Source organism: Scophthalmus maximus, chromosome 6 (assembly GCF_022379125.1).
Source record: "Scophthalmus maximus strain ysfricsl-2021 chromosome 6, ASM2237912v1, whole genome shotgun sequence".
NCBI classification, from domain to species: domain Eukaryota; kingdom Metazoa; phylum Chordata; class Actinopteri; order Pleuronectiformes; family Scophthalmidae; genus Scophthalmus; species Scophthalmus maximus.
Window position 1 is genome coordinate 26,548,483 of NC_061520.1, and position 15,571 is coordinate 26,564,053.

Consider the following 15,571-nt stretch of genomic DNA (forward strand, 5'->3'; position numbering starts at 1 on the left):
TCCAATTGCGTCCAGAGGCCTTTTTGTCTTTGTCCATTGTAACGCCTCATGGAAAAACGAAAATGAACCGAGAGGTCCAAGACAAATACGCATTTGAGTATTAGTCTGGCTACGCTAGGCTATGTAGGCGGGGCAATAGAACACTAAATTTGATTATGCCAAAATCATACATTTAAATTAACATTCAAATTTGAAAAGTTTACCCTTGTATACAACAGTGGTACCGTGTGCTTCTGACATAAGTACGCACCATGGCACCACAGTACCTACATCATGTGGGTTCCACGTGAAGTAAGTACCGCTGTGGTAATTAAGAATGTATCTTTGTAGACAACAAGCTGTATCTGATGGTACCTGGAGCACCAGTCACTGTAGTACCAAGGTACCATGGTGGTAACATCAGATAGTACTGTGGGTATAACTGGACATTACTATGATATTCCAAAAGTAATATAACCTAAAGAAGTAGTAGTAGTAGTAGTAGTACTCGTGATTGTGAACCTCAGAGTGAACCACTGGAGCCTAATTCTAATTGTAATATTGAATTATGAACGCTGTTGTTATTGTTTTATACACAGTAATGTTCTGTATGAGCTGCAGAACACAATTAAATGGACATTAAAGTGACCCCATTTTGCCTTTAAACAGGAAGTGTGATTAGAAAGTGGAACCATAATTACATATATAGAGCAGGAGGCTTGATAGTGAAGAGGAGGGACTGTCTTTAGAGAGGTCATTGAATAAGGTCATGGATATTATCATCAGCTCTCGTTCTTCGATTGTGTCCGTGTATTTCACGTGGACAGATTTAATGTGAAGGCCCTGTCACCAGAGGTGTGAACAGCGTGTAAGGAGTCAGAGCTGCCTGGGACGCTGCGATGATGTTGTTGGGTTCTCAGTGACTGTTTCTTCTGACCGAGGCTGTTTGGCCAGCTGCCTTCTGACGGCGTCACTCTATTGAGGCAAAGTTTGGCCGCGGGATGTTTTGTTGCCGATTATTCCGGGAGTTAAGACCTTTTCTATTGCTCACACTGAAATCCTCCTTGACACCCAATCTCCCCCCCCCCCCCCCCCCCCCCCCCCCCCCCCCCCCCCCCCCCCCCCCCCCCCCCCGACCCCCACCGCTTCTTTCTCATTTGCCATTTCCACAAAATAAATAGCATCCAAATTTTATCTGGGTTTTGCATGGTTACCATTTTGTTAATGGGCAGCCTGGCCTCTCGATGAGACGCGGAACATTTTTGGGGGCCACAGTGTGGTTGTTGTAGCAACGTTGCTGAGGAGTGAATGAAGCAGATGTCAGAGTAATTCATCAGCCGGCAGCTCCGCACTCCCACTGCCCGCCGAGGGACACGCACGGCCACGACACCTGCAACGTGGCCCTCACTCACATCTTCACTCCCATCTGATATAAGACGAGACCCGAGGAAATGTTTATTTAACACAGAACCAGCTTGATCTGTTCATTTTGAGTCAACATTTATTCAACAGGAACAAATGAAAAGACAACGTTGGTCTACATGAAAAAACGTCAACAATATCTTCTGATTTAAGAAGTTTCTGATTGATATGATTTCATTAGTTCAGTCACGTACAAGAATAACCTATAACTGACGACCCCCCCCCATGATGAAGGCATGTTACACTTCTATCTACAATCGACTGACTGCTCACGAGAGTTGCTGTTAAGGTTCCTCAGATTGTTTTATTCGGCTACTTAGCTGTTAGTGCAGGGCTGGGTATCAAACCTTTACATTCTGTCTGAAATGTGTATCAAAAATGTCAAGTCTCACATTTAAGGATCAAACATAAAACCTTTATTTTATTCAACGGTATTTATTATCACAACCACCACAGGGGTTCTGTTTTCTTCCTTCTACTTTCAACAGACTCTTAAAAAGGTGTAAAACACCACAACATGTAAATATGAAATGATTCCCAGCCCTAAATGGTGTTAGTGAGAAACGTGTTAAAGAGCACTGCATATCTGTGGAGCGGTTAAACCAACAGAGAGCCAAAGTCAAACTGTAACCGTTTACCGTAGTGATGGTTCCTCATTAAAATCCCGTTTGGGTTCATGCAGGGTACTGAAAAATGTATTTCTCATACTTGCGAAGCGTTTAATGTAAGGATAGAATACCCCATTTACACATGGCATCTAAATGCATTGTGAGAGATCGGATACAGTTTGACCACATGAAAAAAAAGAAGTGTAAATACACCCAAAACACAGTGAGGACAGATTGTGATCTGATGAGCCAAACCACCTCAGGAGGTGGTCAGGGACACATTGTGACCAAATTGAGCACAAGTGTGAATGCAAATCCACTTGTCAATCCACGTACAACTACTACCTGGGTTGAAAATCTGTTCCTACGCTAGGCAGCTTGCCAGTAAACACACAAAGTAGTCCTCTCCTCGGTCCTCAACTGTGCACGTTTTTCAAGCCACACTCATGTAGAAGAGAAGAGACCAATCAAAAAACAGGCAAATACAAGAATGCAGTGCCTTCTTCAATCTTTTTTTATGTTGTTGTTTTTGACCTGCGCAAAAAAGAGGAAAATGTGACGCGAACTGGACAAAGTCCCCATCTCAGTGTGGACACACCGGAGACACATTAATACCAGGAGTTAATGTAATCAGGTTAAAATCATCCAATCAAATCTGTATACAGTACGTATTTAAAGGGGCAGTCAACGATTCTGGAGAAAGCTTGTTTCTCTCTTTGTGTCTTCTTGCATGAGAGACCGACGCACTAACCACTAGGCCAAAACTGCAGAATTGCAGCGTCACCCGCCAGCAGGTCTCTTAAGGTGTCGGTGCGGTCAGCGCCGATTTACGGAGCCAGGGCTGTGCCGAAAAAGCACGGATTTCTTTTTCCGGCACACTCATAGAACCGACAGCTACTGGACTGTGAGGAAATATCCGTGATTTTTACAAAACGTGTATTGCTTTAGAATCACTTACTGAATCCTTTAAATGCCAGGTGTAAATGGAGTCAAATATTGAATGATGTTTGTCAACTTTAAAAAATGTCGAGGCCTGCTTTAACGCCAAATGCAACCACTGTGGGTTAGCATAAGCTGATGAAGATGCTCATCAGAAGATGAGAGTGTTGGTGTTACTTTTAGACCACAGCTGAAAAGACCTTAGAATGTACTAGATAAGGGAGAAACCAAGAGTTATGATGCTTTTATACTTTTATGTTACTATAAAAGATGCACTAACTCGTGAAAAGGAATGTCCACGGAGCAGCGTGACATGAACACTTTGGCTCTCTGTAGGCAGCAAGGCGTGATGCTTCCTGAAACAGGGGACACATGGCAGTACTGCACATTTCAGTGTGACGTCATTATATTCTTCTGCTTAGGAAACAGGCACATTTATTAAACAGTGTTTCAGTGGGCGAAGAAATGCTGAAGGGGAAATATCTGACACAGGGATAGAAAATAAATAAAAACAACATTTATATAAAAAATAATCTCTTACAAAATATATTCTATCGACCAACATTGAGGGAGATGTATGTCTGGAAGCCGGCGTTTGCTCCCGGTGGTGTCGAGTCAATATGGCTGCTCGCTCACAAACTCAGTACGTTTCCAGACAACTAGCAGCAGACTGGAGGGGAAAAGAGACAAGCGCAAAACAATACTATCACACCGAGTCCAGAATCAGTAGTTTCATGTTCCTCTGCTTGGCTTAATGCGCAGAAGCCGCAGGTTCCCAAATCTGTCAGTTCCAGTCCTGACAGTTCCAGGTTTCAGCTCCAGTGTAAGTTGTCTAGTTTACAAGAAAAATTATAATACTAATAATATTTTTGCTCTTAAGTGCACTTGAATAGTTTTTATAAAATGCCAGACATCTACACCAACTTAACACCCCACGAGATTAAGTTGACAGTGAACTTTCGAAAAATGATCAGTAGTTTTCTCGCTGAATAAATAATTAGTCTAGAAAAAGAAAGAAAAAAGTTCAGTCTGAGGTGAGTCATGCCAACGGACCAGTGTGGCCTGAAAAAAAAGTCAAGCCTGGGGCATGAGAGGACATCATCGAAAATAGAAAATAAAAAGTATGCGCCCCAAGGTCGAGTCCAGTGCGATGGCAGATGTGCACTGGCATCATTGTAATCAACAAAAGCTGGAGGCCATCAAGAAGCCTTATTCTGAAATACACAACGTGCCCACACACATCTAGTCTCGCCGTCTGAAGGCTGTCCAATGAATATCTCTATTTACAGGTATACACTTCTGTCCTCTCACTGCAGGTGTTGCATCTGACGTAGCAGCACCACAGGAACTTGCAGTTGCACTGCCAGACGCGGGAGTACTGGTGCGTGTTGTACCCGCGACCGCAGCACATCAGGTCGCAGCTGTTCGGCTGCTGGGCCGTTTTGTTGCACAGTCGACCCTGCGTCCCCATGCTGCCGGACAGGGGGTCGGCCTCGCAGTAGTTGGGCGACCTCTCGATGTAGACCAGCTCCGTGTCCAGAGGCTTGCGGTAGGAATGGGGTTTCTTGATCTTCAGGAAGGTGGGGCGCTTGTTGCGGCTGGCTCGCACCGGCTCGACGTGCAAGGCCTGGTTGTACTTTTCCTTGAGAAGGTATCCCAGCTGACGGAACTTCGGGAGCGTCGTCCAGCAGGTTTTGGTGGTGCAGGACCCCGACACGCCGTGACATTTGCACTCCAGGCGCATTCCCTTTTCCAGGACCTAGAACACAGAGGAGAATTTCACATAAGGCACAAAAATACATAAAGTCGGGTTTGCTGTTTTTTGCTGTATTCATTTTTTTATCCAACACATCTTCATCAGAGCCTTGCTTCACAATTTCTTAAATATTGTTTGTTGGTGACTCAAGAAACACAGGAGTTCAGAGAAATACTCGCATGAATAGTTCAACAGGTTGAGACAAAAGTTTTCTAGCGTTCCAAATGAATGTAGGCATTCCTGAGATCTCAGAGCGGCTACAGGATGTCACTCTATGGCTAGTAGCTATGTATGTTCCATTCTTTTACAAGAAAGGATGAGCCCCAGAACACACTCATGCAGAAGGCATGGAAATTCTCCAACTTCATGCATGGTGTGTCAATTCAGTAAATGTGGATATTCATATAGGAATCACATACTTTTCTATGGGTTTATTTTAGTCATTTCAGCAGTTTAAACAAACGCAAGAATGTCATTGATTTTACCCTTCAGTTTACCATAGCACCAGTCAGTCAGTGAAAACATCTACGTCTCCCTGGATGAAGCAACAAAAAAACTCTTGTGATGTCCCCTCATCTCAAGCCCCAAAGAACAGCGCTGGGCTATGAGACAACTTTGGCATGGTGGCCTGCCTCTGCCTTCATCACACGATGCACACAGCCCAAAGAGATCAGGCGCTCCCCAGAACTGAATCTCTTCATGATCGGGATTTGAGAAATTCGGTCGAATAACGTTTGGTTGAATTATTTCATTCATGTGAAACATGAAGTCAGCCGACTGGGCCAGGGGAAGTCCTGAGTGTGCAGACTCGCATATGTTCTGAAATGATGAAGCCCTTTTCGGTGTAGGCATCCTGTGAGCAACTTGTATAGGAGTGGGGGAACATCTTGGAATGTGGTATATATCCATGGGTTATCTCAGCTTAGATATGGAGATCCTTTTTAATGAGGAGCCTGTTTCAAAGCAAGTGTTTGAAGTTTGAAAGACATGTGCATTCTGTTTTGACACGTCTTTTCGAGTATGTCTCTCACAAGCCCGCAACTTTATAAGTTAAATAGTAAATTGCTAGAGAACAACTTTAAATATTCCTTTTTTTCCTGAGTTCAGATTACTATTCCAGGATTCTTAAAGGAGTAGATTTATTCTGATTGACTTTGATTGATTGGCGTAAATTGTACAAACAACAGCCTTTACAGTGGTTTCCTGCAGCAAAAGTACACTTTGTACTGCGAGTTTCAGTAAATGACCTTCTTTGTGAAAAGTCCAGCCTGACAAGTGCTTCCGATAAATGAAATGTAATATAATTACTTAGAATCAAATAAAACCTTGTTTCAAAATGAACGGGGGAAAAAGGAGAAATTGCAAAAGAGCTGCTACTTATGTCACATAAATACCTGCTAAAGCATCTTGACCAACGTCTTAACTATGGTCAACAACCAAGGAAACCCACAGACCTTTTCTTTTGTATATGGTTAGAATTAAATACATTTGTAAGAGCTGATGAATTCAGACACTATTTATGTGTTCTTGTTGTAACTAAAGTGACAGTTTGGTCCGTCACCACACTGAGACATTTATGGTGACTGCACTGGCAGTAGTGAAAGGCCTTTTCAGGGGACGAGTGGAACCTTTTGGTGGGTTTGGCAACGCAACTGGGGTATTCTCTGTGTGCCTCGGGCCCAATGACATCAGCTTGCCCTCCTTCCCCCTCACCGTCGCTGGCATTGACGAAGCCTCACCCTGTTTTTTAATTATTCCACTCTGATATGGCCTCAGACTTTCTGGAGTCTCGTGGGGTAATTGTCAAAAGCCCTGGATGCACACAGCTTAGTGTGGTCATGCTCCCGAGACCTGACAAACATATAATTCAAGGAGTTCAGTGAAGTGAGATGCCAAGGAAGCTGCCATTGTTTGTCTAACAGAGCCCCCTGTAAGCCTCCCGTGGCAACTTTTACACTACTGTTTATTCTTCTCAAGACATTTAAAGGTTGACACTCTGACATCATCTCCAATTCAACATGAAAGCCTCACTACAGTAATTACAGAGGTATCAGTTTAGTAGGTGTATATTAAGAGATCCACGCACTGCATCGCACCGTGACTGATGCCATCGCTCAGATACTGAATGAAGCTTTTTCGTATACGTTCCTCTGATGGACAATGGTACACATTCTGACAAAGAGAAAAAAAAGGTTGTCATTGTTGGCGTCTAGAACACAACATGCTCCTGAAAGATCTGGTATAACAATGGCATTGTGTCCACGCCACAGAATGTTCCAGAGATTTTCCGTGCTGCTGTAAATGCGCCTGACTCGGACAATCTCCCCCGTGTGAACGGCAAAGTCTGAAAAGCTGAGGACAGCTTCAGTTAAACCAATCAGATGTTTTCTGTGAGCCAGTCATCGTGTTGATGTCAAATTTCAGGTCCCATCACCCTTTTCAGTTTTCTTTTGGTCAGTAGCCAAACTGAAGTCAGATACTGACCAAGGTAATCCCGACCCCCGTGCTCCTGTTCTTCTGTAGACGTGTCCACCTCTTCAGATTCAAGATTTGATTTTGTGGTGCACCGACTGCTGCAGGAGTAGCCCATACATATTCAACCAATATGTATGGGCCAAACAAAAAATGATCCTTAACAAAGTCAAGGTGCCATACTGTTCTCTATCTGCTGGACGACTTCCTCCTGAAAGATAAATCTCTGTCCATACAGACACCCTGTTTCTGTTAATAACTGGTGTACACACATATCTTAAGTTCCTAGGCATCACACTCTTGTTCACTGAAATTAAAATAGTCCTCACAGTAGTAAAATCGCAGCAGAAGATATAACAAAGTCCTTCAGTTCTGCTTGAAATGACACAAAACAACAGTTGCTCTCCATTCTTGGCAATCTTATGGTCGTCATTTCTACTGCAGACATGCACTTTGGGTTTCGTCTGCTTGATCTCTGGAGTGGTACAACTTTCTTCTGCGATGAAATGGTGCGTTCCACTGATGCGGCACTATCGGTGGGTTTCGGGAGGCATTATCAAGATCAGTGGTTTGCAAGCCAGTGGCCTCCCTCTTCCTCCCTCTTCACAAGTTTAACCTGATCGCTGTGGCGTGCCATATTACGGCCAACTCAATTGCAGTTCTACGTGGCAATCAAGCAGTTGTTGGCGTTATCACTAAGACGGACTCCTTTTCAAAATTCATTATACATTTTATGAGCAGCACCATTTGGTCATTAGTCACACACAACTTCATCCTCGTGGCCCGTCATGTACCCGGTCATCATTACATATTGTTTTACTCTCCCATTTCAATTTCCAGACCTTCTGGAGCCTCTGCCCAGACGCCAGCCCAGTGCCAAAACAAGTTCCTGTACGCCAACTCCTTGCTCTGTCCGTAATCACACCCCTTCTGCTTAGGTACATAGAGTCAGCTAAGGCATTTATGAGAAAGTGCTTCGCATCTTCCACCGTAAAATCCCATGATTTCGCTTGGAGCTCTTTTGCAATGCGTTGTGTTTGTACTGGTACACCACTAAAACATGATTCCATAAACACCGCTTGTGCCTTCATTTGTTACTGCATGGATGCTCGCCATTTCAAACCTCACTACATTTGTGGGCTCCTTTCTGGGATTCAGTTTAGCATAAGATGTTATGATCCTTCTTTTCCTAGTTTATTTTCTAACCCAGCCATTAAATTACTTCTGAAAGGCATTTCAAAAGTTTCTCCCTCTGTCTCTGGCCGTAGACTCCCAATCATTCTTTCCATTTTGTAAAGAATGCAGACTGTACTCACCGATGGCATTTTATCTCCTAACAATGATTCTCAGCTTGATTCTGTATTTTTGTTGGCTTTTGTGCAATACCGAGTGGCAAATTCAGAATGTCTTCAACTTCATTTAACCCAGGTAGAGATATTTCCTTTTTCTCATTTGCTCGTAGTCACTGACGCTTCAAACATTCCAAACATGGAGGTGTTTGCTCCTTCGCCATTTGCTGTCGTTCTATGCTGTTGCTGCTCATCCCTGACCTGCATTCTGGTCTTATCCCTTACTAATGTTCATATTGTGTACCTTATCTGCTGCCGCCCAGTGAGGTAAGAAACAACCTTTTATTTGGAATGACAACTCCTTCAAATGATGACTTCACAAGGGGGTTGAATCACCCAAAAACTCCACAAATATGTCTTCATCTTTTCTAATTGTGCACCGAAAATGAAATAAATAAATGTAATTTCGCTCCAAGCATCTCGCTCTCTGCCTCTCCTGAATGAAATGAGGCTTGGTAAAAGTTCAACAGCTCATCCGATAGATTTCGGGCACATTCTCGACAGGCAATGCGCCAGCAACTAAAATCCACACTCCGTGAGAATCTGTTGTATTCTGAGAGATCTATTATGTGCCTGCTGAGGCCTTTCCGACAAGACTGCTCTCTTGTGGGGTCACTTTGTGGATGATCCTGCAATTTCTATTGATCTGTTATTTGGCTCCTGACGGCCGTCCACTGGCTAACAACATCAGAGTCTGGCTAATGTTCGCTCATATGGTCCTTGTCCAGGGTTCCCGTCTCTGTGCGTCTGGTCAGACACCGCTACCCCCTGACTCGACGTTATATGTGCTCTCTAAATGATTTGCAGGATCTCGCATTGACCTCACTTTGTCCCCAGTGGCTTCTAATATCACTGTACTTACCACTTGCCCCCTTCACGACCTCTTTCATTTTATAATTGTGAGAAACAACTGCAGTCAAACCTCAAAACTAGAACCAACACGTGAGCTAATGACAAAATACCACCTGGAGCCCACATTTACAGCTTGCATACGAAAACATTTTGAACAGCAAGTGAAGCGGCAGACAGAGCTGATGTACCGATGTATGTATGGACGGATGGCTATTACCTGACTGGCCTTGACTTTAACCAGATCTTTCGAACAGATTATCTTTTGGTGTTTACATGTATTTTTATATCTACCGACAATGTATGTATTTACCTTTCTAACGGTATGTATTTACTTGTTAGTGTATAATGCATTTTGAAAAATGAACAGTTTATAGCATAAAGCTGGGTTTAGTTTATAGCAGGTTGCTGTGTGGTTAAAACTTCAGCGGCTAAATCATGCTCCATAAATTAAAGGATATTTTACTTACAAATCCCTCGAAAAGCCTGAAACCAACAAGGTGTTAGTCCGTCTCTTGGTACCATTTGATGTCTACTGGTGACTACGGAACCTCTACTGAGGAATAATTTTTTTTAAAACTCACAAAGATATAGTTTTATTTTAAGAAAAGGCTCAGTAATTATCGTAAACAGTTGGTCACTGTAGTCTCTATCAACCTCAACCAGGAAGAAGAGAGTATTTGATGGGGACTATTTTCAGCAGCGGATTAATCCACATTTGGTGCTCTAACGGGTATTTACCGCAGCAGGATGGTGTGCGTGTGGGATTGAATCAAAATAAACTGCAGTGCGTGTTCATGGTAATGATGGAACATGTCGGTGAGTGAAACAGTGGCTCACTGGTGTGTGTTTGATTGTTTTTGGAAACAAAGGAGCTCGGTGGCTCAGAGGAATAAGACATGTCCGGCTCTGGATACACACACTACAGTCATTGTTTGTTTTTGGAAGAAAAAAAAATTGATGATTTTCTTATCCTTCAAATGATGTCTTCACAGATGTTATTAGTTACAGTCACAAAGTGATATCACCACAGCACTTTAGTGTTAACAGGTAAAATGTCAAATGTCCCTGCAGCTCATTCACACGTGCATTAGATTGTATCGCCAGGCGCTTTGGTCTTCCTGACCTCGAGCATCTATTATAAATAACTGGATGTGCTAAAACAAAAGCAAAAACAAGCATAGACTATACCATCAGGGCTGCAACTAACGATTATTTTCATAATCGTTTAACTGTAATTACTTTCTCGATGAATCGATTAGTTGGTCCATAAAATGGTGAAAAATATCACTCGTGTTTTCCCAAACCCCAAGAGGATGTTTTGTTTTGTACACACACCAAATATATTTAGTTTACTGTCATAGAAGAGCAAAGAAATCAGCACATATTCACATTCAATAAGCTGAAATTAGAGAATTTTGCCTTTGTTTCCCATAAAAACTACTTGAACCGATTAATCGATTATCAAATAGGTGCGGATGAATTTACTAGTCGATTACTAATCGATTGATCGATTAACTTTTGCAGCTCTACATACCATACTATATGAACGTACCTTGCGTCCAACTTCGTTGTTATGCAAGTTCATGAGAGTCCTGGCGTTCTGCTTAATTTCCCGCGCGTCCACAAACACCTTGGAGAAACCCAGGCCGTAGTGGATGTCGGCGGAGCAGCCGCCCCACTTCCAGCCTTCCTCCTGGTTGTAGAAACCCTGCTTCTCCTTGTCACAGCCGCAGCCACTCAGGCTGCCCTGGGTGCAGGCCGCGGTGACTGCATGGGCGACCCCGGCGGCGATAATGGCGTAGGTGAACGCGGCCTCCTTACTGCCTGTGATAAAGAGGAAAATCCATTTTTTTAAATCTCAATTGCCGACAACAGGGCTTCGCTGTAGAAAGACTCGGCCGGGCCTCCTTACATACCTGGCATAGCTGCTTCAAACCAAATCAAAAAATACATGAGCCGGGCCAAGTCCAATTCATTAATCACACGCTCTTTAGGAGGAAGGTCAGATTTTTACAAAAAATATAATGAATGTTGAATAGCTTGAATAGAAAAAAGCCGTCTACATAGTTGCAGGGTAGTTTGATTGTTTTATTACAGTTCGATGTTTATGAGTTAGAATCAGAGAACCTTCAGGCCTGGGTCTGTAAACCCTGTATACTTGTGTAATAATTACTTATTAATTTCACCAATCGATTGTCAAAACTGTATGTTTGAGATCATTTACTGGGAGATAAAATATGAAATGTTTAGGTCTTGTTTTGGCCCCCGTCCCAGCTGCCATCGCACCAGGATCCACCCTGTGGAGGTGAATCTGAGAGGCATGCAGAGCCTCCTCCTACAGAGATGGATTTCCACTCCATAAATCTGCTTCAGGTCAACTGCGCCCCCCCCCCCCCCCGCCTTCTTTTTCTTTTTAATTAAAACAGAGATGTTGGAGCACATGTGGAAACCATCCAAAAATGACTACAGGTTGCAAAAACTCTGCAATAAAGTCATCATCTTTAACAATTAAACTACCACAGAAGCTTTTCTTTTCTCGACTTTTGAGGCCACAGTTCTCCCTCAAAAGCTGAGATTTACGAGCAAACGTTGACGTTTCATGATGAGATCAAAACAGAAGATCAACCTCAGCAGCACCTGCGCATATTACATCTGTGAACCAAACGTATTCATGGTGTCATCATTTGTGAGAAACACCCTGATCTACTCGTTCGGTCCATATAGAAGCGCCCACATTTGAGTAGTCAGCTTGGTGGATCGGGAGAATCCTCGACCCTAATGCCAGAAAGTCCTGCGCACTGCTGCAACACTGCCAGCAACAGGCCCAGATTTATGTATTCTGTCAGTTATCAGTGTTCCAGTCTGCTGAAACAAAACAATGGGCTCAGACGGGCTGGATGCGATGCGGCTGGGGCTGAGCGGCGTGCGAGACGACCTGCAAGCCTCCTGGAAATCGGCCAGATCCCCGTCCAAAATCTGAGCAGAATGTGGACTTTTGCGGTGCTGAAAAGACGTTCAATCATGTCCTCTCGACAAATTTTTGCTAAAATCCACTGATGTGCATAAAAAGATGTGAAGTTCCCTAACACGGTACAGTTAAACATCCCCTGCCAAAGCTGCAGAACCTGGAGGTAAATTTGTAAACCAAGAAGAAAGTGCTTGTCTGAACTTGAAGCTTCTTTTTTTTTGGGGGGGGGGGGGGGTTATTTTATGAACACATACATGAAGGTTGTTGAGCTGGTAGAAGGTTAAGAGCATGTAGGTTTGCACGTTACTAGCAACAGGATGTTACAGTGTGTGTTCAGGTGAGGCTCCAGCGTTTCATCTTAACCATTACGATCGGAGCAGACGTCCCTTGATGCAGTTGCACATCAACACATATTCATTTTGCCGTTTACATGCAAACCTTCAGTGCACGCAACGTTGGTTACAGCAAACACTGCAAACGGCTCATACAAATATGATATAAAATATCAATGGCAGCAATCGGTATACATTAAAGGCTTAAGCGTGATGTGGGCCATAATCCCTAATGACACTTTGAGTGAAAAATGACTCCCCGAGCTCTTGCCTGTTTGTGTGTGTGTGTGTGTGTGTGTGTGTGTGTGAGAGAGAGTGTGTGTGTGTGTGCGAGACGACGGGGTGAGTTTACAGGACAAGACAGTGGAACGCCGGCGTGTTTAAATATGACTCCCCACTTATTTCCACTGCCGAGTCTTTTGGAGCGAGCATCGCCCCGAGCCTTGTTCCACATCCAGGATCCCATCTGCGGCTCATTTTCCCACCGAGAGCAGAACGTGAGTCTGAGCCTTCGGGCTTGCAGACATTTGTCAAGTGTCAAGAGGTCGACGGTCGACGGGGACCCCTTCGCTCGGGGACTGGTTGCAGAAAACTCTGTTTGTTCTATTTGTGCACTTTTGAGTTCATGTTCAGATGCTTCAAAAAGCCTGTATACCGTTTTGTAAAGCATGTTTCGGTGTGCAGTGATACATGCAACTCACAGTGATCAAAGTGCAGGTGTAATATTGTGCAACAGTTTATTTCGCTTCAATTATTTTCTGTTAAATATATACTGGCAGCACTGTGACTATACAGATCACAAGCTATATCACTTTTTTCATTAACCCCGCTTAGGGAAATTAGTAAGAGATTAAAGTGCAATAGGGGGCCCATCACAGAACTCCATAGAGTTATGAAGGGAGATAAGAACAATATAAAGGATTAATGGAGTGAGTGAATCGACGCGCCGATCGACCTGCACCCAGGGCGCAGGCCCCGTGCGTCCGAGGCGCGACCTACCCACTCGGAGCTCCTTCCCGAACACGGTCCTCTCCCCCAGCGCCGAGCAGTTCCAGCGGCCGTGTCGGAACTGGAACTGGCACTCGTTGATGCCCATCTGAACGCCCTCTCCGATCACTATGATGGCGTCGGGCCGGCTCTGGCAGATAGTCCTCTGGCGCGGGGCCAGGCCGGGGATTTTGTTGCAGATGATGCTCGCGCCCAGGGCGACCACCGACGACAGGCCCCTGCGGTGAAGGGGGCGAGAGGTTAAAAAGGAGAAAAAAAAGGAAGGTGCCGTACAGTCCCGGTGGAGCCGCTCCGGGTGAGGTGGACCTGGGGGAACGGACTGGCACAGGTGTGCGTGCGCCGTTGGACATCCCTAACCTGCCCCCCCCAGTCTGCGATGGGAGGCGATCTGACGGCGCCTGTGTGTGTGCATGCAGAGACAACCTGTGGATCGGCCCGCGAACTCACCCGATCTTCAGATACACAACTCCGAGGCACAGGAAAAAATGTAAGATCCAGCGCCGCGTCTTCCTGCTCATGGTGCTCGGGCCGAGCCGCGGGGTCGACGCTGCCGCTGCTGCCGCTGCTGCTGCCGCGGGCGGCGGCTCTACTTCTCTGCGGAGTCCCGCGGGACCTCCGGGCGATCCGGGCGATCCGGGCGGCGGGCGGAGAGGCTCCCGGCGGCAAACCGACGTCTGTGGAAGGCAACTCGCCCCGATCTCGTGCGGTGGGTGTCCGGTGGAGCTGCGGGCCCGCGGCGGAGCATCGGGGCTGTGCTCGTTCTCTCAGGTGAACAGGAACGCGGCTCGGCTCCGCGGGGACCGAGGAGGAGGAGGTGGGGGGTGGGGGGGTGGGGGGGGGATGACTGCGTGCGTCCACCTTCTCCTCTGTCGGGGCGTGTTCTGCCTCCGCAGCCCCGCTCGCTCTCTGGCAGCCTGCAGGTACACGCTCAGCTCATCTGTCCTGACACACACACACACACACACACACACTCTCACAGGGACACACGCTCAGAGCCGCACACCTCACACGGACACTGTGAGTCCTCACACTCCACCTCTGCGTCCCGCATCTGAACAGTAGCTGCTGCCTGACAGGCCACGCTTTATTCAGTCCCCCCCCCCCCCCCCCCCCCCCCAATAAACGCCCCTCCCACCGATTACCCCCAACACACACACACACACACACACATCAATCAGACCACATTCCATCTCCATCCTGAACCAATCGACTACCAAGTGGAATCTGTAGCAGTAGAAAGTACGTTTCTTGAGATCTGCAACAGTTAATCGATTACTAAATTAACCGGCAACCCATTTGATGATCGATTAATCGGTTCAAGATTCGTTAACGACACATCTTCGGTGGGCAAAACATCATCTTGGAGTTTTGTGGGAAGCACAGTGGACATTTTTCAGCATTTTAATGACAATGTATTGACTAAACAGCTAATCGATTGTTCGAGAAAATTATCGACAGATTCATTGATTATGAAAATAATCCTTAGCCTTTACTTTACTATCTCTGCCAACAGTCCACCACATCTCTACGTTGTTACATTTATTTGTAGTAATTATTTCACAAATCCAACACTAGAGCCCGACCAATATGGATTTTTTGGGAGAATCGAAATTAGGGAGTGCAAGATTCCCGATATATATATATATATATATATATATATATATATATATATATATATATGTATATATATTTTCATGTTTAATTATTTTATCTGTCAATGATTCCTAAGATGTCGTTATCAAACCTTTATGACTAAGGAATTTAATTGAGACTTGATCGTTTTTAGTTTAACCATAAACTTTATCATAAATAACTATATAATTAAATTATCCAAAACCAGTCATCATCTCATAAAATATGATGTATCCTATAAGGAGCCTGTATAT

General features: G+C 44.8%; 1 protein-coding gene across 1 annotated transcript; it reads right to left on the bottom strand.

Annotated features, from left to right (window-relative positions):
- Positions 1-1,462: 1,462 nt before the first annotated feature.
- On the bottom strand, positions 1,463-14,727 carry wnt7aa (wingless-type MMTV integration site family, member 7Aa). Its single transcript, XM_035632598.2, has 4 exons — positions 14,133-14,727; positions 13,677-13,903; positions 10,930-11,201; positions 1,463-4,707 (listed from the first exon to the last, which is right to left on the bottom strand). Exons 1-4 carry the CDS (start codon positions 14,201-14,203, stop codon positions 4,228-4,230), a joined length of 1,050 nt encoding a protein of 349 aa, XP_035488491.1. The 5' UTR covers positions 14,204-14,727; the 3' UTR covers positions 1,463-4,227.
- Positions 14,728-15,571: the final 844 nt, after the last annotated feature.